General features: G+C 40.4%; 2 protein-coding genes across 2 annotated transcripts; one reads left to right on the plus strand and one right to left on the minus strand.

Annotated features, from left to right (window-relative positions):
* Positions 1-731: 731 nt before the first annotated feature.
* Positions 732-1,679, minus strand: LOC143664400 (olfactory receptor 2V1). Its single transcript, XM_077138010.1, has one exon. The coding sequence runs from the start codon at positions 1,677-1,679 to the stop codon at positions 732-734; it is 948 nt and encodes a 315-aa protein (XP_076994125.1).
* A 22,615-nt stretch (positions 1,680-24,294) lies between these two features.
* LOC143664401 (olfactory receptor 2V2-like) lies at positions 24,295-25,236 on the plus strand. The gene has a single exon (XM_077138011.1). The coding sequence runs from the start codon at positions 24,295-24,297 to the stop codon at positions 25,234-25,236; it is 942 nt and encodes a 313-aa protein (XP_076994126.1).
* The last annotated feature ends 2,612 nt before the right edge of the window (positions 25,237-27,848 follow it).

Consider the following 27,848-nt stretch of genomic DNA (forward strand, 5'->3'; position numbering starts at 1 on the left):
AAAAGGAACAATTTTACTGTGGCAGATCATGAAGTACTGAAATGAGTCACAGCTGTCATAGCAAATTTGCACGTCAATGCTGTTTTGCCAAATTATATATGTATACACACACACATACTCATACCCTCATTCAGTAAGATTATACTGAGTATCTGCTATTTTTAAGACACAGGAATGAGCCCTATAGTAATAAAACAACAAATAAGACATTCCCCCTTAAGGAAGAACTTCTAAAAACCAGGGACACATTTTTATATCTTAATGAAGGCTTTATAAGTCCCCTAACGGGCACAGGAGAAAGCTGGGAACCATCCAAAAAATTATAGAGACTCAATTACTGTCAAATGGAAAGTTACCATTTAAGATATCCATGTTAATAACCTGAATCATCAATATTAAGTGATATAGAATGCATGTAAATGGAAAAGGAGAGTGGCAGCTCTTAGTAAATAAACAATAAAATACAACTATTACTAAGGAGAAGTATGAAATAAGTAAATTTAGTTTAAGGACTTTATAAGCCATCAATAATGATGATATTAGCAATGCTTCTGTGAATGGCTGTACTTTGACATACAGTGCCCCCACGACATCCCTGTGAGGTAGGGCAGGTGGCGTGATTTCCATTTAGTGACAAGGAAACAGACTCTTACAAGGAGACAGAGACTTAGCGACGTAACTGACACTACACAGCCAGGAGCTGGCAGAGCCAGTAGGTGGGTGTCCCTCCTTCAGTGCTGGCTGCCAACCCTGCAGCGGTCCAGCACCTTCCTCAGTGCCCCCATCACCTCCTGGTTCCTCAAGCTATAAACGAGGGGGTTGAGCATGGGAGTGAGGACCGTGTAGAAGACAGAGACCACCTTGTCGTGGCTGGGTGCCCGGTAGCGCTTAGGCCTCAGGTAGATGAACATGGCTGCTCCGTAGAAGAGGGACACGGCTGTCAGGTGGGAGGAACAGGTGGCCAGAGCCTTCTTCCGAGCCTGAGCAGAATTCATATGAAGCACGGTCCCAAGGATACGAGCATAGGAGGCCACGATGATGGAGAAGGGGAGGAGGAGCATGAAGACACAGCAAGCAAAGAGTAGAGTGTCAAAAAGCGATGTGTCAGCACAGGCCAGCCTCAGTAAAGCTGGCACCTCACAGAAGAAGTGGTCCACTTTCCTAGAACCACAGTAAGGGAAGCTCATGGCTGCCACCATCTGGATCAAACCATCTAGTATCCCAAAGGCCCAGGAGCTTCCAACAATCTGGAGGCAGACCCTCTGACTCATGAGGAGGGGATAGTGAAGTGGGTGCCTAATGGCCACATAGCGGTCATAAGCCATGAGTCCCAACAAGAGCCCTTCAGATCCCACGAGAGAGACAAAGAAGCCAATCTGTATGCCACAACCCACAAAGGAGATGGACTTCTTGCCAGACAGGAAGTTGACCGCCATCTTCGGCACAACATCACAGACCAACATGAGGTCCATGAGGGAAAGCTGACTGAGGAAGAAGTACATAGCTGTATGAAGGCGGGGATCAATGTAGATGAGGAAGATGAGGAGGACGTTCCCACAGAGAGCAACTGTGAAGACCACCATGACAGCAGAGAAGAGGACATGATCAGCCTCGCTATGGGAAAAGATGCCCATGAGGAGGAAACCATTGATAAATGATTGGTTCAGCCATGTTCCCATGGCTCAATTGTTCCAGGTCACCTGAGAACATGAAAAAAAGAAATTCTGGGATTGGATGGTGTGTCTTTACTTACCTCTCAATTTTCCTTCTTCAGTCTGCTATTTCTTTTGTAATTCATCAGAGCTCAACAACATATGTCTTGGTATGTACAAAGGGACACTCTTTCATATCACCATGGCACAGAAGAGAAGACCTCTGCTCCATCATAGGATTGGACTGCATATTTATATTTGTCGGTATCCATACCAAGAAGGGTAGAAATTGAACTCTTTTGTGTATCACAGAGCTATAGGAAAATCCTTCTTTAGCAGGCTGACAAGCAGTGTCATGTGACACAATTCTTTCATCTGGGATCATATGAAATTGAAACACTAGCTCTAACAGAATTTGAATGATATTATTCCCAAGAGATCATTTTTATGTATTATAATGAAAGTTGCTAATGAAGACCTGAGCTGATCTTTTGTCTTTATTTTGCTCAGGCAAAAATTCTAAGACTCATTCTTTAATTCTTCTATGTCTTTCATTCCCTATGTCTAAACCATGAGAAAAGCTTCCTGTCTCTACATTTAAAGCATCTCAGAATGTGATGAGCGCTCACCACCCCCACTGCTACTACCCCAGCCAAGCCACCACCTTCTCTCCGCTGGGTCGTTACAACGGTCTCCTTCTAGTCTCCTGGCTTCTACCCTTGAACCCCTGGAATCTGTTTCCATCACAAGTCAATGATTCAGCTAAAACATAAGTTGTAAGATGTAGTATCCTACTGAAAGTGCGTCAATGACTCCCCCAATTATTCCTAATACAGTTAAAATCCTTGTGGTTGCACACAGCTGTGCATGATTCTCCCCACACACAAACTCCACTACCTATGATCTCATCTCCCACCACTCACCTTCTCTCTCACTATGATTCCTTAAATTTCCGCAGGAAGAAAAAAACCAGACAATCCCAGCTTTGACCCATTGTATTTTTTTCCTCTGGAATCCACCTCCCCCAGATTTCTCACCTGCTTCAGATTTTATGCAAATTCCAAACTTTTAGAGAGCCCTTCCATGAAATGCATATGAAAACCTATAGATATCTTGCTGTCTCTAGCCCCGTCCTTGTTTTCATGTTCTCACAGTATATTTCAGTATTTGACACACGTGTTTACATGCTTGTACTTTTACTTTTCCATGTCACCAGCATATAAGCACCATTTCCTGCACACCATGAAATTGGCAACCTCTAGAAAAATGCCTGGCTCATACTGCCTCTTTCAATACGTACATGTTGACTGAATAAAATAATTCGAGAGAAAGTGATGTGCAGCTGCAATAGCCCATATTTGAAAACAGAAAACCTGCCCTTAAGTCACAGGAGTCTTTCACCTTATCCTAAAGGCAAAGAGACTTCACTACTTGATTCCCTTCTGTGAGAGTTAGTGAGAGATAAAACAAGAAGTATCTTCAGATATGTACAAGTCAAAGATATTGTCACATCTACAAGACATGCACATGCTGATGTTTCAGTTTTACCATATCTCATAACAAAGAATAGATGAGACTATGCAACGGGCACGATCTTTGTGCACTGGCACAGGGTAAATTCCCTAACTAGAACCGGGCTAACAAAATCATGTCCAATGAGGGGGGTCCCTTGAGATTAGTCCCGATACAAGGGAACAGCCCTGATGCCTGCCCAAGACTTTCCCAGGTGTCCATGCCACCAAAATACCCATGCCCTGACATGAAGATGCATTCTCTATCTCTCCCCTCCTCCCTCACTCTCTTTCCCTCCCTCTCCCCTCTTTCTCTCCCTCCCTTCTTCTCTCTCTCATTCTCTCTCTCTCTCTCTCTCTCTCTCTCTCTCTCTCTCACTCTCTCTCTCTCTCACACACACACACACACTCATATACCATCTCAGAAATTTCACAGGACTCGCTCATCAGAAGCCCTATATGACACACATAACAATGGTCACTCCTTGGGAAATCCATTCTTTGCAGAAACAGCAAACATGAAAGACAGAAAACCAGAACAGACATCTGAAGCCCTGGGTCCCAGAACCAGCTCTTTCTCCACTAGCTGAGGCCCTTCTCCAGCACTCTCAGCCTCCATGAAATGAGGATAATTACACTTTCCTCCATCACTGAACTCCTATGAGCCTCTGAGGAGAAAGCCAATGTGCAATTTTCCAGGTTGCACATTAATAATGTAAATTAACCTAAAAATCAGTACTGTGTGTTGGGTAATAATTTTAACTCCCCATCCAGGTTGGCACCTTGAACTCTGGCTTCTTTTATCTACTGTGCACTCGGCATCCCCACTTGGGTGCCCAGTGCCCACAGTGGCTGAGCAGTGCTCTGGGCTCTTCTCTGGAGAAATACATATCTTCCCCACTTTTTTCCCTTCCCAGTTATGGCAGGTCTGTCCAATTGTCCTGGCCACATAACTTGGGACACCTTGACTCACCTTTCTCACTCAAACACATACATGTCCAGTCTATCAAAACCCTGCAGGTTCTTCTTTTAAAATACTCTGACTCCTCCCTCCTCCCCACTGCAACTCTGACTGGGCCATCATAGCTGCTCCTGCTATTTTTACAGTGGCCCCACGTGAACTGAGATCTGAGTCACCCATTCCCCAGCAGTCTATTCACCACATATCAGCTGGAGTGAGCCTGCTTACTAAGTTAACAAGAATAAAAGCCAAAGAAGCTAAGCTCACTTTTGATTATGCCTAAGGGTCACCCTCAGAGACCCTCTTTTATTGCTCAGATGTGGCCTCTCTCTCTCCCAGTCAGCTCTGCAGGTGAGCTCACTGCCCTTCCTGCTATGGAGACCATGGCTCCCAGGGGTGTAAGTCTCTCTGGCAACATGGGACATGACCCCCAGGGATGAACCTGACCCTGGCGTCATGGGAATGAGAAAGACTTCTTGACCAAAAGGGGAAAGAGAATTGAAATAAAGTTTCAGTGGCTGAAAGATTTCAAATAGAGCCAAGAGGCCATTCTAGAGGTTATTCTTATGCAATGTACAGATATCCCTTTTCAGTTTTGAGTGTATTGGACTAGCTAGATGGAAATACCAGAAACTGTTGAACTGTAATCCAGTAACTTTGATTACATTCTTGAAGATGATTATATAGCTATAGAGTGTTTTTATTTCAATGCAATTTTATTGATATTTACTGTCTACAAAATAGATATTTGAACATTTTCATTACTCCAAAAAAAGAATAAAAGTAAAATTAAAAGTGAAAAAGAACACCCAAAACATTCCGTACAACTCATTCCCTCTGTTGTTTCTTTCTTGCCTTTTTTTCTTACTCACCTGCCTGTACCCTAGATAAAGGGAGTGTCAGTCACACAGTTTTCACAATCACATGGTATACATCTTAAAAGTTCTATAGTTCTGTAAGTGAAACCATTGCCCTCCCCACTATGTGGGACATGACATCCAGGGGTGAACCTCACCCTGGAGGTGTGGAAGATGACTTCCAGGGATGAATCTGGTCCTGGCACTGTGGGATTAACAATTCCATCCTGACCAAAAGGGGGAAAGGAAGTGTGACAAATAAGGTATCAGTGGCAGAGCAAGTTCTAATAGAGTCAAGGGGCTGCTCTGGAAGTTACTCTTATGCAAGCTTCAGTTAGACATTGCTCCCTACCATAACTTGCCAAACTCCAACCAGGACCATTCCAGCCAATCCTAAAGAACACCTGGGAAATATATACGATTCCACAAAGGTTTTCATGCATGGGGTTTATTCCAGAAACCTATAACCTCCAGAGGGGTCCCTGGACCAGATAAGTCCTGAAACCCTGAGGGGCCAGCCTCTCCAGAACATCAACTAGTTCTATACCCTATCCCATATTATTGAAAACCCATTCCAACATGAAAAAATGTGAATGGGCATAGCCCAAATACCCCTAAAAAGTGGGAGAAAGACCAAAGGAGATGGTAGAGTTATACAGAGAAGGTATGGTTTAACAAATGAGTATGACTGCTGAATCATTATACTGATAATTCTTTTAGTCTACCAAAGTCTTGGAGCAGCTAGTAATAAAAACCTAAAATTGTGGAATTATAACTTCTACCAAACTGTGAAATCTGTTCTACAACTAATTGTTGCAGTGTGTTTGAAATTTTTTGCCCTTTGTATATATGTTATTTTTTACAAAAAGAAGATAAAGCCAAATGTGACAATAAATATACAGCTATATGATAATATTGTGAACCTTGGATTTTACACTTTGAATCAGTGCATGGTACGTATTATTCTTTTTTTGGAGAAATGAAATGTTCAAATATCTATTTTGAAAACTGCACAGCTATATAATGATACTGTAAACCGCTGTACAAACTGGATGGTTATATTGTATGTAAATATATAATGTATCTCAATAAAATTGCATTTTAAAAATATATATAAAAGCAAGACTTTCATGACAGCCCTCCACACTGCCCAGATCACCTTTCTTTTTCTCTTTCTATGTTTCCTCAAATCTAGTCTCACTGCTCTCGCTGCTATTCCTCCCACACAGAAGGGAGACACCAGCCTAAGGCAGACTTGGGTGCTGTCTCTTCTCCCTTTAAGAAAGGCTCTTCCAAGATATTCTCTGCTTTATGTGCCTACCTCTTTCTTACCCTCTCAGTGAGGCTTTCCCTTGGCACTCGGTTCTGCCCTCCTTGATTCCTCCCTGCCTTGTATTTCCCACATTACTCTAAGCCATCAGACATGCCATATTTTATTCCTATGGATTCATTTGTTTTATGCTTTCCCAGCTAGCACCTACATGCCCTGATGCCATTTTTTTGCTTGTTGTGGTGTTCTTGGCTCCTAGAACCAGTGCTTGGTATATTTATGTTCTCAGTAAATATTTGCTGAATAATAATTGTATTATGTAAAAGCATCTCAAGAAATTTTCCTAGAAATTATTCTGGATTCTCACGTGCTCATTTTTCTTCCTTCCTAACTTCAGTCTTTTCTGCTGTGTGCTTACTTAATGAACTCGTTTTTCTTTGTAGAAAGGACAATGTAATGAAGTATCTTGTGTCGACAATATTCTTTCGCAGATGAGATGACTCTTGCTTTGTTATCAGCCTTTTCCCTTTTCTGCCCCTCAACTTCATTTCTCTCCACTCTTCTTTGCCTTCCCACTTTTTATCACTCACAGCCCGGGAACTGATAGTTACCTCCTCCCCGCAATCCAGACAGGGGTAAAAAGAAAAGGGAAAGTTTTTATGAGACATTAAGAAAGGCTGAGAGGTGATCAAATGAAGATTAAGGAGAAAGAGAGATTAGAGACAGAAATATCAGGAAGTGAATTGCATCCTCCACCTCCTCCACAAAAAAACCCCACAATTTGATAGTGAAAGATAATATGAGAAAGAGAAATAATCATAACCAATTAGTTATATAGAAATGGACTAGCATCTACTAAGAGGAATTGCAAGGAAGCAAGAAATTGGGAGTAAAACAACAGAGACTCACTTACCTTTTGGTGTGTCCCCCTGTGCAGAAACACACTCAAAAGAGAAACCTGTGGAGAAGTCTTAAACATCAAAATCACTTCATCTTGTTCTCTTGTGTTTGCACATTCTGGGCTGGAAGGGACAGGGAAAAGACCCGTGCCCAGCTCTGACTGCCTTCTCAAACCCTTAACAACCTCTCTGCCAGACTACTGTTGCCCACAACCTCCTTGAGACCATGGAGTCAGACAGAAAACAGACTCCTCTATGAAAGGAGAGAGGAAGAAAGAGACCTAGTCAAGGAGATGTTGGTGGGCAGATGGAGGAGGAGCCAGCACCTCTCTTCCAAGCCCACACTGATGCCCGATCACCTTCCACAATGCCCCCTTCTGCTTGCCAAGGTTCTGAAACCAACTTCCCCACCCACCTGGGGACCTAATGTGGAAAATGAGCAAGGAGGATAAAGCTGCAACTCCCATGGGAGCCAACAAGCTCTAGGCCTGGAACAGGAGCTCCAAAGCTTGCAATTAAAGAGGGAGCTTGGGGATAGGACTGTGTACAGGGCCAGTGGGAAACCCAGTCAGGAGAGGTCCGGAAGGAGAGCTAGGGCACAGGGATGGGGGATAAATTGTCTTCATGATCCACACCCTCCAACACCGCATTTTAGCAGTTCTTCAGTGACACCAGGTCCTTTTGGATTCTCGACCTGTGGCTATTGCAGCCTGCCCTCGCCTGTACCCCACACCCACACTTGTTCTTTTGCCCTCATGAATTCAGCTACCCTTTATTGATTATCCACGATATCCAGAGCACTGGATGACTTATGATTGAATTAAAGGTGGGCACTGACCCCAAGTCTTGGCCCTGAGGATTTTATGTCCTAGTGTGAGAGAGAGATGAACATTCACATTATGAGTTAGATGGTGGCATGAGATCAGGATTTCATCCCAAACACTGTTAGAATGTTCTGTAAGAGCTCATATTCCATACTTTGCTGTAGACAAATTCTACTTAACTTCTATGCTTACTGTTTCAGTGTAATCACGTATAGTACATCATTTCATTCTCAGGAGTATCACAGGCTGGACAATAAATTATATGGTTACCCTATATTTGGTTTGGGACCTTATAGAAACAAGTCCATTTTCTCAGTGGCCAATATGCTGATAGTTCACTTGACAAATGACTAGATTACCAAATTTATTTGTTTCATCTAAATCTTTAGTCTTTAGGTGTCTTTTTAACAGAATTTTTGGGTACATGCATCTTTCTCTGCCCCTGCTTTCAGCTACTGCAGCTGGAGCCTGAGGAACACTCAAGAGGGAGGGCAGGAAGACCAGAGAGCAAGAGCTGGGCATGGGAAATTGGCCACCTACCAAATTACACTAAACACAGTGGCTTTTGAGGATTTGACCTAGAGCATCTTCTGTTCTTCTCCCTGTTCTTTCTCTTTTCCTTTCTCCATGTATACCTGAGGTTGTCCCACTCCATCCTTTGTTCTAGCCATTTTTCTCCATTTGAACTTACTCTGTCTGCTTCCTTCATGCCTCTTCAGTCCTAATAATTCTCTCAGATCCAGTTCAAGGCCATTTTCTCCATTCAAACTTCCCACATTCAATCTGTGGTGCCACCCATCTCCTGTGAATCCCTGCTTTTCATAATTTATACTTTATTGATTTATGATACCTCCTATATTATCATTCTTCATATTGAAAAAGCTGATATTATAATGTAGAAATAAGGAACACCTTTATCTTCACACAACCACCCTTTCAAATACAATAGCTCAATTCTTTCTTCCACGTCTTTTCATGGCATCTCATGCAGACTCAAGACTTTTCTTCTCATTTCATGTAAGCCAGGAAGTATAAAAATACTTGTTAATATTACATTGTATTATGTAGTCTATGTAGTCACTTAAAGGAGAGAAAAAATAAAATATAACTAGCAGGTTATTAGGGAAAAAATGTGAAGTACTACTTTATTAATTCAAATATGGAAAGAGAAAATAACACAAGTGGGACAACTAGAAACCAAATAGAAGGATTACAGATTTAAGCCCAAATAAATCAGACATTATATGAATATAATGAACCAAACACATCAAGTAAGCATAGAGATTGCCAGTCTGGATTTTTCAATAGAATAAACTGCATACAATTAAAAAAAAACACTCTTAAGTATAAGGACATTGAAAGGTATAAAGCAAAGGGATGGACAAATACATAACATGCCAGCAACAACAAAAAATGCTGATAAAGCCGCGAGCTATGCTAATAAGAGGTAAAGCAGACACAAAGGTAGTAAACCTTACTATAGATAAAGAGGAACATTTCATAAATAGGTCAATCCATCATGATTCTAAAGATATAAAGATTCTAAATTTACATCCACTTTATAACAGAGCTTCAAACACATAAAGGGAGACTTTTCAAAACTAAAAAGTAGACAAATCCACAGTCATAGTGGGCAATATTTAGCACATACCTCTTAGTAACTTTAGAACAAAGTGACAAAAATATCACTTTTTTTTTAGAAAATTTGAACAACCTGAGTAGCTACTTGACTGCATGAACAAATGAAGAAAATTGTACCCTACTACAACAAAATGCACATTATTTTCAGGGCACACAGATAAGTTGAAAGAGTTGATCAAATGCTGTACCATAAAGCAAGTGTCAACTTATTTCAGAGCATTGAAATCAGATGGAATAATTGAGCCTGTTAGAATCGAACTAGAAGTTAATTAACAAAAAGTGTAATGAGATAATCTTTATATGTGTTGATAGTAAGTAATAAACTACTGAATAACACATGAATTAAATAAGAAATCCCAATGGAAATTTTTAAATATTTTGAAAAGGGAGATAATAAAAATATGACATGCTAAAATGTGTGAAATAAAGTTGAGGCAATGTTTAGAGAGAAGATTATAGCCTTAAATATGTATGTTCAAAGGTAAAAATGGCTGAATATCAATTCTCTAATTTCTATCTTGGATGTTAGAAAAGAAACACCAAATTAAAACCATAGAAAGCAGAAGAAACAAAATCATAAAAGGCAGAATCAGTGAAACAGAGTAAAAGGTGCAATAGAGAAAATCTACAAATCTGAATATAGATCCTTTGAAAATACAAAGAAAATTCATAAACATTTATAAAGACTGACTAAGCAAAAGGAAAGAAGGGACAAATTACAAAATCAGGAATGGAAAGAGGATATCATTATAGATACTACAAATATTAACCAAGTAAGAATATCATTTAAAGAACTTTAAACTTGTAAAGATTAGTGTGATGTCCCAATACATCCCAGAGTAATCTGGGCAGAATATAAAAAAGTGTTTGCAAAGTCCCCTTGAGCGAAAAGGTGGAACTATTAAACTTCATCTGGAGAAGACCTGATATTCTTACAAGCATTGTGGACTATCAGTCCATTAAGCCAAGCCCTTGATCTTGGAACTCACCCTTACAAAACTTATTCCTGCAAAGGAGAAGCTAATCCTACTTGTGCATATGACTAAGAGTCACGCCCAGAGAACCTCTTTTGTTGCTCAGACATTGCTTCTCTAATCCAACTTAGCAGCTGAACTCACTGCCCTCACCCCCTCCCCATGTAGGACCTGGACTCCCAGGGGTGTAAATCTCCCTGGAAATGTGGAACATGATTCCCGGGAGATGAGCCTCGACCCTGTCTCATGGGATTGAGAAACCTTTCTTGAAAAGCGGGAAGAAAGAAATGAGACAAAATAAAGTTTCAGTCGTTGAACGATTTCAAACAGAAGTGAGAGGTTATCCTGGAGGTTATTCTTATGCATTATGTAGTTATCCCTTTTTAGTTTATGGTGTGTTGGAGAGGCTGGAGGAAAGTACCTGAAACTGCTGAGCTGTGTTTCAGTAGCCTGGATTCTTGGAGACGATTGTATAACTATAAGAGTTTTTATGATGTGACCATGTGAGTGTTGTAGTTTTCACTAGCAAAGCCACCTAGTATAGTTTTGTGACTGACACTCCCTTTGTCCAGTGTATGCACAGATGAGTAAGAAAATTAAAACAAAATAAATAAATAATAAAGGGCATGGGTGTATAGGATATTTTGGGCATTCTTTTCTACGTTTTTTATTCTTATTTTATTGTTTTTGGGGTAATTAAAATGTTCAACTTTCTATTGTAATGACTGCACAACTATATGATGATATTGTGAACCATTGTTTATATACTTTGGGTGATTATATGATATGTGAATATATCTCAATATAGCTGCATAAAAAAATCAATTGACCATAGATCTGAGGTTCTACTGCTGAACTCAAACAAAAAATTGTGATAAATTTGAAAATGTAATTAAAATGGAAAAATTCCTAGAAAGAGTGCAACTGCCAAAATTGACATGAGAAAAAAATCTATTTTAATAGCCTCATGTTTATTAAAGAAGTTGATTTCTAATTTAAAACAAAGAAAACTATACTAGGTGGTTTTGTGATGAAAACTACCAATACTCCAAGAAAGTAACAGCAAAAAAAATTTAAACAAACTCCTCCAGAGAAAAGAGCCTTCGCTTTTCAACACAGTTTATAAGCTCTGTGGAATCAATATATTTACCAACAGGAGAAAAGTTAAATTGTAGTACTGAATATTATTGAATATTTTTCAAGTGAACAGGAGACAGCAAACTTTTTCTGCAAAGTGCAAGATAGTAAATATTTTGAATTCTGCAGGTCATATGCTATCAATGGCCACTACTCTACTCTGCTGTTGTAGCACGAGAGCAACCACAAGCAATATGCGTTCCAATAAATCTTCACTTGCAAAAACAAGCAAAGGAGCAGAGTTGGTTCACTGTAGTTCACCAATCCCTGAATAGAGCAACACTTATGTGAATAAAACAATAATTCCCAGGGCTGACCATAAATCATACCTTTTATAAAGTGCAAGACCAGGCAAAAATAAACAATACACAGTTCAGGGACGTATGGAGAAAAAGCAAGGGAAAGATACACACAAAGCTCAGTATGGGAGCTGTAACTGTTGCTGCTAAATTCTGAGACACTGAGCTATCTGAGTACACTCTGGTCGTTTCCAGAACCTTCAGGCATTTATGTGACACCTGAGACTCAGAGTTAGAGCTCTGAAGCCATGAAAGTCAGCAGTACCCCATAAAACAACTGTTTAAAAAGGTGAAAAAGGTGACCAGACTTTGACTAGAGATATGAATGAAGCTGATTCGGACAGGACTAATTACAGTACGGTGTAAAGGATGATATGGTCCATGTTTTAAACCTACAACTTCTTGTGACTGTGTGATTGTGAGAACCTTGTGTCTGATGCTCCTTTTATCTACCTTGTCAACAGATGAGTAGAACATGTAGAATAAAAATAAATAATAGGGCGAACAAATGTTAAAATAAATTTGAAATGCCAGTGATCAATGAAAGGGAGGGGTAAGGGGTATGGTATGTATAAATTTTTTTTCTGTTTTCATTTTATTTCTTTTTCTGAATAGATGCAAATGTTCCAAGAAATGATCATGATGATGAATATGCAATTATGTGATGATATTGTGAATTACTGATTATATATGTAGAACGGAATGATCTACATTGGTGTTTTTTTGGTATTTAAAACTATAAAATAAAATAAATTTTAAAACAAAATAACTGCAACTTCTGTTTGCCGCTAAAAGAAGGATGTTAATTTGGTGCAAAATTTATATTTTTTGGTAGTATATTATCTAATTTAACTTGTATAGTCACCTTATTTGAACACTGTGATTACATGGACTCTTGAATAGGGGATGAGATCTTAGGTTTTCTACAAGTTAGAGTGATGCCAAGATAGAGCCCAGAATAATTTTGGCAAAGAATAAAAAAGTATTTGCAAAGTCCGCTTGGAGAACTGAGGAAAAAGGAGGAAATATTCAACTACCCTATCTAGGGGATTCCTGACATCCTCATGAGCATTGAAGACAACCAATTCAATAGGCTGAACCCTCGATCTTGAGGCTTACCCCTATGAAGCTTAGTCCTGCAAAGCAGAAGCTAATTCTACTTATACTTATGTCTAAGAATCACCCCCAGAGAACTTCGTTGTTGCTCAGATGTGGCCCCTCTCTCTTTGCCAACTCAGCAGGTGAACTCACTACCCTCCCCTACCCTACATAGGACATGACTCCCAGGAGTGTAAATCTTCCTGGAAATGTGGGACAGAACTCCTGAGATGCCAGCAGTTGGCATCATGGGATTGAGAAGCCTTCTTGACCAAAAGGGGGAAGAGAGAAATGAGACAAAACAAAGTTTCAGTTGCTGAGAGATCTCAAACAGAGTCAAGAGGTTATCCTAGAAACTATCCTTGTGCATTATATAGATATGCCATTTTAGTTTATGGTGTATTGGAGTGGCTGGAAGGAAATACTCGAAACCCTTGAACTGTGTTCCAGTAGCCTTGATTCTTTAAGATAATTGTATAACTATATAGCTTTTACAATGTGACCATGTGATTGTGAAAACCTTGTGTCTGATGCACCTTTTACCCAGGATATGGATGGATAAGTAGAAAACAAAAGAAATAAGGATTAAAAAAGTAAATAAATAATAGGGGTTATATAGGATTAAAAATGGGTAGATTGAAATACTGTTAGCTGGTTAGAGGAAGGGGTAAGTGGTATGGGACGTGTGAATTTTTTTCATTTTTCTCTTTGTTTCTTTTTCTGGAGTGATGCTAATGTTCCAAAAATGATTATATTGATGAATACACAACTAAGTGATGTAATGTGAACCATTAATTGTATACCATGTATGGACTGTGTGTGTGAAGATTTCTCAATAAAAATATTTTTTAAGAAGCTCAATATGATGGACAGCTTGAGGAATACAGGAGGGGGATGGAACAGATAAGGACTACATAGACAAATATAAATTATAGGTGAAATCCAGTGCATTGGTTGGCCAGTGGCTTCACAATTGTTAATTACATTATTAAAATATTGATAAAAAATTGAAAAGCACCGTTAATAATGGTTAACCAAGGATTGTGATGAACCTAATTCTGTACCCAATGGAAAAACTACATAGATACATGCAATAAAACTATATATATGGACCAATTTTCTGTATGCATTTGTATAATTTCAAAATTAAACACTAGAAAAGTAAGGTGCAGAACAGCATTTATAGTGTGTTAAATTTAGTGAAAAAATGGGGCAGGAATTTTTGAGCATGTGCTCTTAAATTCACAGAATGTCATTAGAAAATTATATTATATATTGTAATAATGCTTGCTTCTAAGAAGTAGAAATGGGTGTTTGGGCAATACTTGCCTTAGGAGAGAGTATTCATTATACACAAACATATGTATATATATATATTTTTTGAAATATTTGACAGTGTTATTCATTCAAAACAAATAAAATAAAATAAGCACAAATACAGCTGGGAACTTTCTGTCTCAGAATTTCTCTTGAATCCATGATATTGAGGAGAATGGCTATTATATTCCCTCACACTCTTGCAAGAAGTGATGAGCTGCCTGCACAGAACTTGTCCAACATGTGGCTCCAAACTGGACCCAACACACCTAAACAATTCACAATAATTCCTTCAACATGTTCCCAGAAGTGTTGACAGATGAAGTGGAAAGGCCAAGCCATGGAAATTTCCAGCTGTTATTGGTTTCCATCTTTATTCCCTTAAGATCAAAGAAAATTTTCTGTATAATTTCAGTTCTTTTTTAACCTAGTAAGCCCTGTTTTGTTCCCCAGCATGTGTTCTATCCTTTTCCCATTGGGTTTTTAACTTCTTGTGACCAGAAATTGCAATCAGTTTCCCACCTTTGATCCAAGCACATCTCACCCTGCTCTATATATCATGGGTGCAAAGGTAGGTGACTCCACACAGCAGAAGAAGGACAGGGGTGGGCTGTGGGGTGGGCTGTGGGGTGCAGGGGATGGCAGGCTGGGCAGCCATGGGTGGAGATGCCATGAAGGCCTGGGTGTCACAGAGGAAGTGCTGAAATGTGGGGGGTTGGGGTGAAGGTACAACACAAAGACACTTACCCCCCAACCTGTGCACTGGATGGCCCCATGGCCCTGCTCTGCCTGGATGTCCTCACTCAGTCCCCACTAGCCTTGCTCAGAGTCTCATCCCCAAGCTCCCTCTTTGGGTCTCTTTAATTGTAGTCTTGGGACCTCCCATTCCAGAGCTGGAGTTGTTGTCTCCTGGGGGCCTCATCAGCTTCACCACCTTCAAACATTTTCTGTGTTAAATGCAGGTGGGCGGAAGGAGATCCTTCCACAATCTGGGCTGAGGACGCAGCCCCTCCAGCCTGGGCTGAGGAGGTATTGAGGAAGGTGGGGCAGCGTCAGCATGTGGGTTTGGATGTGGATGTTCTGACTCTGACCCCATCGGTCCACAGCTGTTCCCCTAGACTGCTCTTTTTCTCCCTCTCTCCCTTTGGTGAGAGGAGGCTGTTGAAACCCAGTCTGTGACCCACTGAGCTAAAGAGTGACGCTGAGGGTAACGTGTACTTCCATGATGAGAAGGTCAGAGCTGGGGAGGGGGCTCCTTCTTATCCCCTCTGGCCCAGTTTGTATATACACAGGAAAAGGAAGATGATGTAATTCTGATGGTAGAAACTTCTCCACAGGGTTGTTTTCCTCCAGTGGGATCACCTAAATGTGAGTGAGAATCTCTCTATCTTTTCTTTCCCACCCCACTACCTCTCAGCTTCTCATTTACTCGCTGTTCCTATTAATGGTTGATGGTTGGTTTCTCCATCTCTAATTCTCAGCATTTCTGATTCCTCCTACTATCTACCTCTATCAAGATTTTTTTCTTTTTGGGAGGCTGTGATTCAGCTTCTGGCATTTCTAATTTTCACCTTTCTCCCCCCACATCATCTTCCTTTGAGCTTCTTCTCTTGCTCTCTTTTCTTTGTGTCTTATTAACCCATTTCTTTTCCCTTCTCCTCTGTCTGGATTGTGTGGAAGGGTTCAGCTATGAGTTTCTGGGTTGAGGTCAAAATAAAACAATGAAAAAGGAAATTAGTGAGAAATGAAGAAGAAAGAAAGAAGAGGGAGAAGACTGATAAGGGACATATAATCTTCTCATCACCAAAAGAATGTTGGAGAAACAAGGTGGTTTCTTTTATGTTGCCAATTCTAAGGAAAGAAATGAAACCATTAACAAAACAAGGGCAGAAAAGTCTGAAATTAGAGTACAAGAAATACAAGTGTATGAAACAATAGAATAATTTCTTGAGATATTTGTATTTAACATAATTATTCACCCAATAAATATTTATCAAAAGCATAATATGTGGCAGGCACTATTCTAGGAGCAGGGGAGTTCACAGTGAGCAAAACACAGCATCAGGAAATTCAGGTGCCAGCTAGGGGAGCAGAAAACAAACAAATCATAGGAATAAAATATGGCACATCTGGAGACTTGGACTGCTGTAGGAAAGACAAGGCAGGGAAGAGAACAGGGAGGTCAGAGGGACTGAATGTTAAATAGAATGCTTAGAAAATACTTTGAGAGAAGGTGAGAAGGAGGTGAGCAAATGAGGTGGAGGATGTCTGGGAAGATGCTTCTATGAAGAGCCAAGAGCCAGCAACCATGTAGATGCCAGCAAGTTGTGGGAAGAAAAGCAGGAAGGCTAGTGAGACGAGTCTAGTGCGCACCATGGAAGAGCAGAAGAAATGGTGTCTGGACAGTATGGAGGACATTCTAGGAAAGTTTTATGGGTTTTTTTAGGCACTTTAGCTTTTATTCTTACTGTGATGGGTTCTCTCCAGCTGCTATATGGGAATCAGATTGTGGAGCTGGGTGGAATCAGGAGACAAGTCCAGTTATGGGCCATTGTGGTCATCCTGTGATGATGGCCTGGCCAAGTTGGGAGCAGGGGAGGAGTGAAAATTAGTCAGTGGTGGAAGTATTTCATAAGAAGAACCCACAGGGTGTTCTGTTGGTTTGGATATCTGTGTGAGACAGAAAGAGGAGTCAATGGTGACGCAAGTTATGCAGTCTGAGAAACTAGATGGACGTGCCATAACTGAGGTGGGAAAGAAGTGGAGATGGCAGGTGTTTCTCCAAAGAAGACCAGGAGCTCTGTTTGGCCAGTTAGGGCAAGCCTATAGGACATCTGACAGGGATATTCTGAGTACACAATGGGTATGATGATAGTGAGTTCAAAAATAAACATTATCAGTCAACCACATAGTATTGATGGATTTATAACTTAAATTTTAGAGTCCTTTCCTGGAAAATTTCATGTAAACCTCTTTATTAGAAGCTCACAGGAGTGCAGTGATGGAGGCTGGGTTAGGTGTCCTTATTTCAGAAATGATGCAGCTGTGTCTGGCAGAGGCTCATAGCACTGGAAGGTTCACCCATAGTGTGTAAAAGCTGGATCTTGGGTGCAGGTGTCCTTTCTGATTTTCTATCTATATTTACTGTTTCTTCAAAGAGAAAGCTCATCTAGGGAGAATCACCTGTTTGCAAGTGTATTGTGTAGCAGTTTCTAGTGAGAGAGATGTGTGAAAATTGAGAGAAGGGATGAGAGAGAGAAAGGAGTTGCATCATCTTGAAGATGCATGTGCTGAGGACCTCTGCACACAATGGAGAGCACCGTGTGTCCTCAGCACAGGAGGAGGAATTGCTGCTGTGAGATGGAGGGGGATCTGGTTGTCCTGCTGGCTGATCGAACCTGGGACCTATGGAATCAAGATGATGATTGAAGGCTGAAGGAACAGCGACATGCTCATGTTGAATACCTCTTCAACATCACCCCTGGCATGGTCACCTGGGCATATCTTCTTGGGCAGGTGTCAGGACTGCTCCCCCATGGAGGGACTCAGCCCGAGGGCCCCACCTCCCTTGTCATGGAGCAGGGTAGCTCCATCTTAGTTTAGGAAGTTTTCCTGGGCACAGAGGATATGGCCTGAGTATTTCCCTTGTGTCCTCTTTGCAGTGAGATAACAAGATAAACATGAATAAATCAATACGTTAATGTTTTGTAGATGAGGCAATCAACATTTGTGGAGAACACTCTGGGCTTTTGTACATAGCTGAATATACTTCTTAGTTTGTCACTCAGTGTCTCTCATAGAAAGGAACCAAGCAGTGACCCCCTTTACATTCAGGTCAAGATAGGCAGAAAATATGCTTGGTGAGTGGAAATCATGAGCAAAATCTAAAGGGGGAAAAGCAGAAGTCATATCTGACAAGCTGCATGTGGCAGGTCAGGTGGAGCATAAGGTTCATCTAAAAAGGGGTCTGAGAAGAAAAGCTGGAAAGAGAGAGTGGGAGCACACGGTACTTGAATCTGTTAGAGGCAGACATCTGCTCAATGTCTTGAGCAGCGAAGTGACCCACAAACAGACGTGAGATGACCATGGTGGGCAGTAAATGAGGCATGTATGATGCTGTTACATGATGCTGGCAAAACTACGATGCTCTCACCAATGTTTATAGCAGCATTATTTACAATTGCCAAGAGATGGAAACATCCCAAATGTCCATCAACAGACGATTGGCTAAACAAACAGTGGTATATTCATACGATGGAATATTATGCAGCTGTAAGACTGAATTAAGACATGAAGCATGTAACAATGTGGATGGACCTTAAGGACATTAAGCTGAGTGAGATTAGCCAGAAGCAAAAGGACAAATACCGTTCAGTCTCACTGATATGAACTAACATTAATGAGTGAACTCGGAGAATTTCAGTTAAAAACAGAGTTTATCAGGAGATAGAAATAGGATAGAGATTGGGTAATTGGAGCTGAAGGGATACAGATTATGCAACAGGGCTGATTGTAAAAATGCAGAAATGGATAGCATAATACTACCTAACTGTAATACAATAATGTTAGAACATTGAATGAAGCTGAACGTGACAATGATAATGGGAGGAGGGCTGGGACACAAATGAAACCAGAAGGAAAGATAGACAATAAAGACTCAGACGGCACAATCTAGGAATGCGTAGAGTGTATAATGATATTAAGTGTACAAATTAAAGAATGTTTTTCATGAGGAAGAACAAAGGAATGTCAATATTGCAGAGTGCTGAAAATAGATGGTAATTCATATTTTAAAACTTTAATTTGTGTGTGATCTAACACCAAAAAATGTTAATTTGGGACAAAATTTATATTTTGACTAGTGCATTTCCTAATATAACTTATGTGGACAGTTTAATTCAACACCATAAGTACATGGAACCTTGAGTAGAGCATGAGATTTTGTAGGTTTGTCCAGAGTGATGCCTTGATAAATCCCAGAGTTATTTGAACAGTGAATAAAAAAGTATTTGCAAGGTCCCCTTCGGAGGATGGCAAGAAAGGGGGAAAATTCAACTTCCCCCTGTGGAGAATTCCTGATATTCTCACAAGCGGTGAGGACAACCAAAGCAATAGGCTGAGCCCTCAATCTTGGGGTTTGTTCATATGAAACTTATCCCCACAAAGGATAAACTAAGCCTACTTAGTTTAGGCCTAAGAGTCACCCCCAGACAACCTCTTTTGTTGCTCAGATGTGGCCTCTCTCTCTCAGCTAACATGACAAGCAAACTTACTGCCCTCCCCATCTCTTCATGGAATATGACTTCCAGGGGTACAAACCTTCCTGGCAATGTGAGACAGAAGTCCTAGAATCAGCTGGGACTCAGCATCAGAGAAATAAGACAAAATAAAGTGTCAATAGCTAAGAGATTTCAAACAGAGTCAAGAGGTTATCCTGGAGGTCATTCTTATGCATTAAATAGATATCACATTTTTAGTTAAGGTACATTGGAAAGGCTGTAGGGAAGTACCTAAAAATGTAGAGCTGTGTTCCAGTAGCCATGTTTCGTGAAGATGATTGTATAATGATATAGCTTCTGCAATACGACTGTGTGATTGTGAAAATCTTGTGTCCGATGCTCCTTTTATCTATGGTATGGACAGATGAGTAAAACATACAGATTAAAATAAATAAATAATGAGGAAACAAATGTTAAAGTAAATTTAGCAGTGATCAATGAAAGGGAGTAGTAAGAGGTATAGAAAAAAATAGAATAACAAAAGCTAAAATATATTGGGTAGATGGAAATATTAGCAGTCAATCAGAGAGAGGCATAAGGGGTATGGTATGTATGAGTCTTTTTCTTTTTTCTTTTTATTTCTTTTTCTGAATTGATGCAAAAGTTTTAAGAAATGATCATGGTGATGATATTGTGAGTTTTTGATTATATACCAAGAATGGAATGATCATATGGTAAGAATATTCATGTTTATATGTCTTTATGTTTTTTAACAATGAAAATATTTTTAAAAAGGAGGCTTAAGAGTCACCTTTAGAGAATCTCTTTTGTTTGCTCAGATATGGTCTCTCTCTTTCTCTTAGCCAACATGGCATGTGAACTCACTGCCCTCCCCTCTCTATGTGGAACATGACTCCAAGGGGTGTGGACCTCCCTGGTAATGTGGGACAGAAATCCTAGAAAGAGTTGGGACTCAGCACCAAGGGATTGAGAAAAACTTCTTGACCGAAAGGGGGAAGAGAGAAATGAGACAAAATGAAGTTGCAGTGGCTGAGAGATTTCAAAGTCAAGAGGTTATCCTGGAGGTTATTCTTATGCATTATACAGATACCCCTTTTCCAGTCTATGGTGTATTGGAGTGGCTAAAGGGAAGTACCTGAAACTGTAAAGTTGTTCTCCAGTAGTCTTGTTTCATGAAGATGATTGTATAAAGATATAACGTTTACAAGTGACCATGTAACTGTGAAAAGCTTGTGTCCTATTTTCTCTTTATCAGGGTATGGACAGATGAGTAAAAAATATGAAGGAAAAATGACAAATAATAGGGGGGACAAATGTTAAAATATATTGGGTAGATGGAAATACTAGTGGTCAATGAGAGAGAGGGGTAAGGGGTATGGTACTATGAGTTTTTTCCTTTTTATTTCTTTTTCTGGAATGATGAAAGTGTTCTAAAAAATGATCATGGTGATGAATATACTACTATGTGATGATATTGTGAGCCAATGATTGTCCATCATGTATGGAATGTATGTATGTTAATAATGTTTTTGTTGTATGCTGTTTTGTCAATAAAAATACTAAAAAAAAAAACTATGAGGTGCTGAAATAGTTAATGAAAACAGGGAGGAAAGTGGGGGGCCAAACAGATGTAGGAAGCAAGAGTTCTCACTAAGGGCAAATCTACATGACCTGGAGATTGATTGGATTTGGGGGCATGGAGTTATTTTTAAGTTGAGTGATCGGGAGATCAAGCAGGAGGTAAGAATTCAGCTTAGTTTTCCTCTGCTTGAGGTGCAAAACAGTCAAGTGAGTATATCCTGAAAGTTTGGTGCTGAGTCTGGGATATGAATGCAGATTTTGATATCATTTGGAGAGCTACCCAGATGGGCAAGCAGCTGGTTTTTCTGGCTTCTCAACCTGAGCCTCATCATCATCTTTCCCTCATTTCTACAGGCTCAGGAGTGTAATTGTAATTTTCACTAGGCTTAGAGAATTCCACTTAAACTAACCAAACTCAGATAAAAGAATTTAGTAACAACAGGTGCTAATTTATTAATCTTTGCTGAGAGCTGTGTCTGACAGAAACCAGTACTACTCTTCAGCAAAAGGAGCCACAGTCTTTAAGTGTCCACATTATGGATCAGAAGGCTGCTGAGTATGCCAAGAATTAGAGAAAAAGGATTGGAAGTTCCTCATTGAAAACGTCTAAGTGATAAGCTAGATTGCCATTCGAGGGATATTTTTGCTCAGAAACAGCCTGATGTAATGAAAAGTATCTATAATTTAGATTCAAAAGACCCCTTGTGAAGTCTTTGTTCTACATTTACTAGCCAACCTTGGGCGACCCAGCCAAGTCCTCAGTGCTTGTTTCCTCATTTGAAACAGAGGGTCTGTTTTACCAGTCACAGCACTTACATCACAGGATCACTAAGAGTTCAAGTGGAAGAATGGAATGTGAGTATGAAAAGATGCGAAAATCATACATGATGTTTACTGATTATGTATCGCCTGTCACGAGAGCCAGGCAGAGACCTGACGCTTTTCAGTGGATGAGATTTAGACTGACAAACTCAAAATCTTTTATTCTTTGTTTTCCATGCTCCATGTACATCATCATTTTTCTTGTATGACAACGTTATGTGTTAAAATTCTTCAGTGTCCAGTTGCATGATAGTAGCCATCAGGACTCACACGAATGAAGGTGTGGTTAGAAGCCTCTAAGGTGGCCCGTTCGTCCCCACCTGCTGAAATTCATGCCCTCATGTAATTTTCTGTCCTTGAGTGTAGACGGGATCTAGTGACTCACTTCTAAAGAACTTGGTGCAGCCGAAGTGATGGGATGCCACATTCCATACTAGGTTATAATGACCGCAGCTTCCATCTGGGTGTTTTGCTCTCACTGCTCTTGGATCACTAATCCTGGGGGAAGTCAACTGCCTTGCTGTGAGCATCCCTGGGGAGTGAGAACAAGGCCATCAACACCCACGTGAGTGAGCTTGGAAGTGGATCCTCCTTCAGCCGAGCCTTGAGAGGACTGTAGCTGGACTGAAAGCTTAGCCGCACCTCATCAGAGACCTTCAGTGAGATGCATCTATCTAAGCTGCACCTAGACTCCTGACCCATGCGATGGTGAGACAACAAATGTTTGTTACTTTAAGCTGCTACAATTTACAGATTTTCATGATATAGCAATAGATAATTAATATAGAAGTTAAGGAAAATATTGTGCAGTACAACGCTACTTGCAGATCCATAAAAATGTCTGAAAGGGCAGTGTTCTAGTTTGCTAGCTGCTGGAATGCAATATGCCAGAAACGGAATCCTTTTAAGAAGAAGAATTTGATAAGTTGCTAGTTTGCAGTTCTAAGGCTGTGAAATTGTCCAAATTAAAAGAAGTCTGTAGAAATGTCCAGTGTAACATATCCAAGGAAAGATACCTTGGTTCAAGAAGGCTGAAGAAGTTCAGGGTTTCCTCTCTCAGCTGAAAGGCACATGGAGAAGTCTGCCAGCTTTCTCTTCTGCTTCTTGTCTCAGGAAGATCCCCGGGAGGAGTTTTCCTTAATCTCCAAAGCAGCTACCTTGTGGACTCTGCTTTGTGGTTCTGCGGTATTAGAATCTCCAGCCTTTCCAAAAATGCTTCCTCCTTTAAAGGATTCCAGTAAAGTAATCAAGACCTGCCTGGAATGGGTGGAGACATATCTCTACCTAATCGAGTTTAATACCCCACTTGATTAAGTCACATCTCCATGAAGATAATCGAATTAAAGTTTCCAACATACATTACTGAATAGGGATTAGAAGAAATGGCTGTCTTTACCAAATGGGATTAATATTAAAACGTGGATTTTCTAGGGTATACAAATCCTATCAAACCAGCACAGGCAATGATGGATGGGTAAAAAGACAAGTGAAATGAGAAGGATGATGATGGAATTGGAGAACATGGAGGAGTAAGGGAACTGGAAATGCCTTTGAAGGTGAAGATAAGGTTCAGTTGGGTAGGAACCTGAGGCCACTAAAAAAATAGTTGTGGTTAGAATGTAGCTATGTATTCCACTCAGTTTTTTATAATTATCTGCTCCTGTATTTTCAATGGATTCAGATATCACCCAGAGATTTCTTTCTTTCTTTTTTACTATGCATGACTTTTATTTCTTGCTTTGACATCTGTCCATATGAAATCAAACCATGTCCCTGCTTCCCCTCCATAATAAGGTGTTTAGAAAAAAATTCTTAACCAAAGTACAAGAGAAATCCCTTTTCATCAACAGGTCCTGAATAAATTAATTTGAACTTTTAGAAAGCTAAAACAAAAGCAAAGCTAAAATTTACTGCTGAAGGATTGTCCAAAGATCCTATGACAAATAAATTAACTCAGTGCCTATTCTGCTTGGTATGGATATGTGCAAATATTGATGTGTAATCCAATTCTCTGAGAAAAGAGAGCTCATTTTGTTCATGGAGGTATGGAGGAGGCTCCTCTTTTATATGCCTGAATTTATGTTGTTGAGACCTAATAAATTACAAAGAAAGCAGTTGGCTAAAAAATGTAGAATGCAGTGTTGAATAAAGAAATGTCTGTCAATCCAATAATTTTTTGTCCATATTCTCGGGTGACCGGGAAACTAAGCCATGGCAACATGGTACAACCAGTCATCCACGGAGGATTTTGTTCTCCTGGGCATCTTTACCCAAAGTCCAGGTGATCTTGTTATGTTCTCTGTCATCATGGTGGTCTTCCCAGTTGCTCTCTGTGGGAACGTCCTCTTCATCTTCCTCATCTACATTGATCTCCGACTTCATACAGCCATGTACGTCTTCCTCAGTCAGCTTTCCCTCATGGACCCCATGTTGGTCTGTACCAATGTACCAATGATGGCGGTCAATTTCCTGTCTGGCAAGAAGTTCATCTCCTTTGTGTGTTGTGGCTTACAATTTGGCCTCTTTGTCATCCTTGTGGGCTCTGAAGGGCTCTTGTTCGGGTTCATGTCTTATGACCACTATGTGGCCATCAGCCACCCACTTCACTATCCCATTCTCATGAGTCAGAGGGTCTGTCTCCAGGTTGTTGGAAGCTCCTGGGCCTTTGGGATACTAGATGGTTTGGTCCAGATGGTGGTAGTAATGACCCTCCCTTACTGTGGTTCCAGGGAAGTGGAACACTTTTTCTGTGAAGAGCTCTCCTTGTTGAAGCTGGCCTGTGCTGACACATCCATTTTTGAGAAAGTGATATATGATTGCTGTGACTTCATGCTCCTCTTTCCCTTCTCCATCATCGTGGCCTCCTATGCTCACATCCTCAGGACCGTGCTCCATATCAACTCTGCTCAGGCTCGGAAGAAGGCTCTGGCCACCTGTTCCTCCCACCTGACAGCCGTGTCCCTCTTATACGGAGCAGCCATGTTCATCTACCTGAGACCTAAGTGGTACTGGGTGCCCAGCCATGACAAGGTGGTCTCTGTCTTCCACATGGTCCTCACTCCCATGCTCAACCCCCTCATTTATAGCTTGAGGAACCGAGAGGTGATGGGGGAACTGAGGAAGGTACTGGATCACTGCAGTGTTGGCAGCTAGCACTGAAGGCGGGACACACACCTCCTGGCTGTGTCATGTCATTACATCAGTAAGCCTCTCCCTCTTTGTGAGAGTCTGTTTCCTCGTCACTAAATGGAAATCATGCTGCCTGCCCTACTTTACAGGGATGTCGTGGGGGGGCACTGTATGTCAATCTACAGCCCTGCACTTGTCTTTAATCTTTTTCATGTCTCACACAAGTTCAGCTACAGAAGGATCTTAGATGAAAAGTTTCCAGATGGGCAGTGCGACATTGGCGCAGTGGCAGAGATCCTGCCTGCCATGCTGGAGATCCAGGTTCATTTCCTGGTGCATGTCCATGCCAAGAAAAAAGCCAGGAGAGAAAACTAGTAGATGATGCTGTGTTCACCACATGACTTTCCAGATGAGAGAGAAGCCCTAACCATGTTCACCATGTGCCTTCTCACTTGAGAGAGAAACCCTGAACTTCATTGGCCTTCTGGAATCAAGGTATCTTTCCCTGGATGCCTTTGATTGGACATATCTATAGACTTGCTTTAATTGGGACATTTTCTCAGTCTTAGAACTGTAAACTAGCAACTTATTAAATTCCCCTTTTAAAAGCCATTCCGTTTCTGGTATGTTTCATTCCAATAGCTAGCAAACTAGAAGACACATATACCTGTTTAAAAAGGAAATGTGTACGTGTGTGTGTGTGTGTGTGTGTGTGTGTGTTTGTGTGTGTGTGTGTGTGTGTTGAATTCCTCTGGAAGGAAATAAAAGAAACTGTTAACACCATTTGCTTTAAAGGAAAGGATAAAAAGAATCAGGTTGCTGAAATATGGGGTAGAAAAGAGAGAAATTCCCTATCGAATGTGCTTTTAAATTTCAATATTTGTAAGGCAGTAACCTAGTCCAAATAATTTTGAAAAAGAAGAACAAAGTTTGGGGACTTGCCTTTTCAGTTATCAAAATATTATATAAATCAATATTAATTGAAAGTGTGGGTCTTAGTTTGCCAGGCTGAAGTGACACAGTGGGTTGGCTTAAATAACAAGCATTCATTGGGTCGCTGTTTTGAGGCTCAAAATCCAAAATCAAGATATTGGTTAGGTTTACTGTCTCTTGCAAATATGTAGCTTTTTGACACTAGTTACTGTCAATTCTTGGCATTCCTTGGTTTGTATTTCTGCCTCCCATTATATGGTAATGACTTCTCCTTTGGTTTCTTTGACTTTCTGGTTCTCTTCTTAAGGCCTCCAGTAATCTGGACCAAGGCCTACCATAATTCCGTTTTACACACCTTAATTTAAAGTAACATTGAGGGTACATGGGTGGCTCAGTGGTAGAATGCTCACTTTCCATGTGGGAGACCCAGGTTGGATTCCTAGACCATGCACCCCCCCAAAAAAAAGAAAAAAGAAAAAGACATCTTGAAAAGGTAGTATTTACAGTCCACACCCAAACGGGTGGAGATTAAGATTAAGAACTGGTATTTGTTGGGGGTATGTTCAAGTTTGTTAGCCGCCAGAATGCAATATACTAGAAACAGAATGGCTTTTAAAAGGGGGAATTCAATAAGCTGCTAGTTTACAGTTCTAAGGATGAGAAAATGTCCAAACAAAACAAGTCTATAGAAATGTCCAATCAAAGGTATCCAGGGAAAGATACCTGTTTCAAGAAGGCCCACGAATTTCAGGGTTTCTCTCTCATCTGGAAAGGCATATGGTGAACACAGTACAGTTTCTCTCCCAGGTGAAAGGGCACATGGTGAACACAGTACAGTTTCTCTTTCATCTAGAAAGGCATATGGTGAACACAGTACAGTTTCTCTCTCTGCTGGAAGGGCACATGGCAAGCATGGCATCATCTGCTACTTTCTCTCCTGGAAACAGTGCAAACTCCTATACCTTGGTTCGAGAAAGCCGACGACATTCAACGTTTCCCTCTCAGGTGAAGGACACATGGTGAACATGGCAGTGTCTGCTGGATTTCTCATGGCTCTACAAAAAAGGGACTCTCTCCAAAATGTTTCCTCTTTTAAAGGATTCCAGTAAGCATCTCCACCTTCAATGGGTACAGATGCACCTCCATGGAAATCATCTAATCATAAGCTACCATCCACAATTGGATGGGTCACATCACCATGGAAACAAACAAAATGTTCTCACCCAGCAATATTGAATGAGTATGAAAGGATATGGCTTTTCTGGGGTCCACCATAGATTCAAACCAGCACAGGGTACATAATTCAACCCAACACCATCTGGTATTGATGAAGAAATTAGGAAATTGTCAGAATAAGTCCAGAATCACACTTATATATATGTGCAAAAATTTACAATCTGATTCAAACAACAGAATATAAAATCAGTAGGGAAAGAATGGTTGTTCAATAAATGATCTTGGATAATTGATTTCCTGTTCTGGAAAAAGAAAAATAAATTTAGATCCCTACTTCATAGAACACACAAAAATAAACTCCTGGAAGATCAAAGATATCAATGGGAAAAAATGGTTAGAAGAAAGCATAGAAGAGTTTGTTTATGATCTTGGAGCAGGAATGGGCTTATTAAATAAGGTATACTAGAAAAAGGGTCATACTAAAAAAATATAAAGAATGCCCACAGATGAACAACAAAAAATGATAA

The sequence above is a fragment of the Tamandua tetradactyla genome, chromosome 20 (genome assembly GCF_023851605.1).
Source record: "Tamandua tetradactyla isolate mTamTet1 chromosome 20, mTamTet1.pri, whole genome shotgun sequence".
In the NCBI taxonomy this organism is placed as follows: domain Eukaryota; kingdom Metazoa; phylum Chordata; class Mammalia; order Pilosa; family Myrmecophagidae; genus Tamandua; species Tamandua tetradactyla.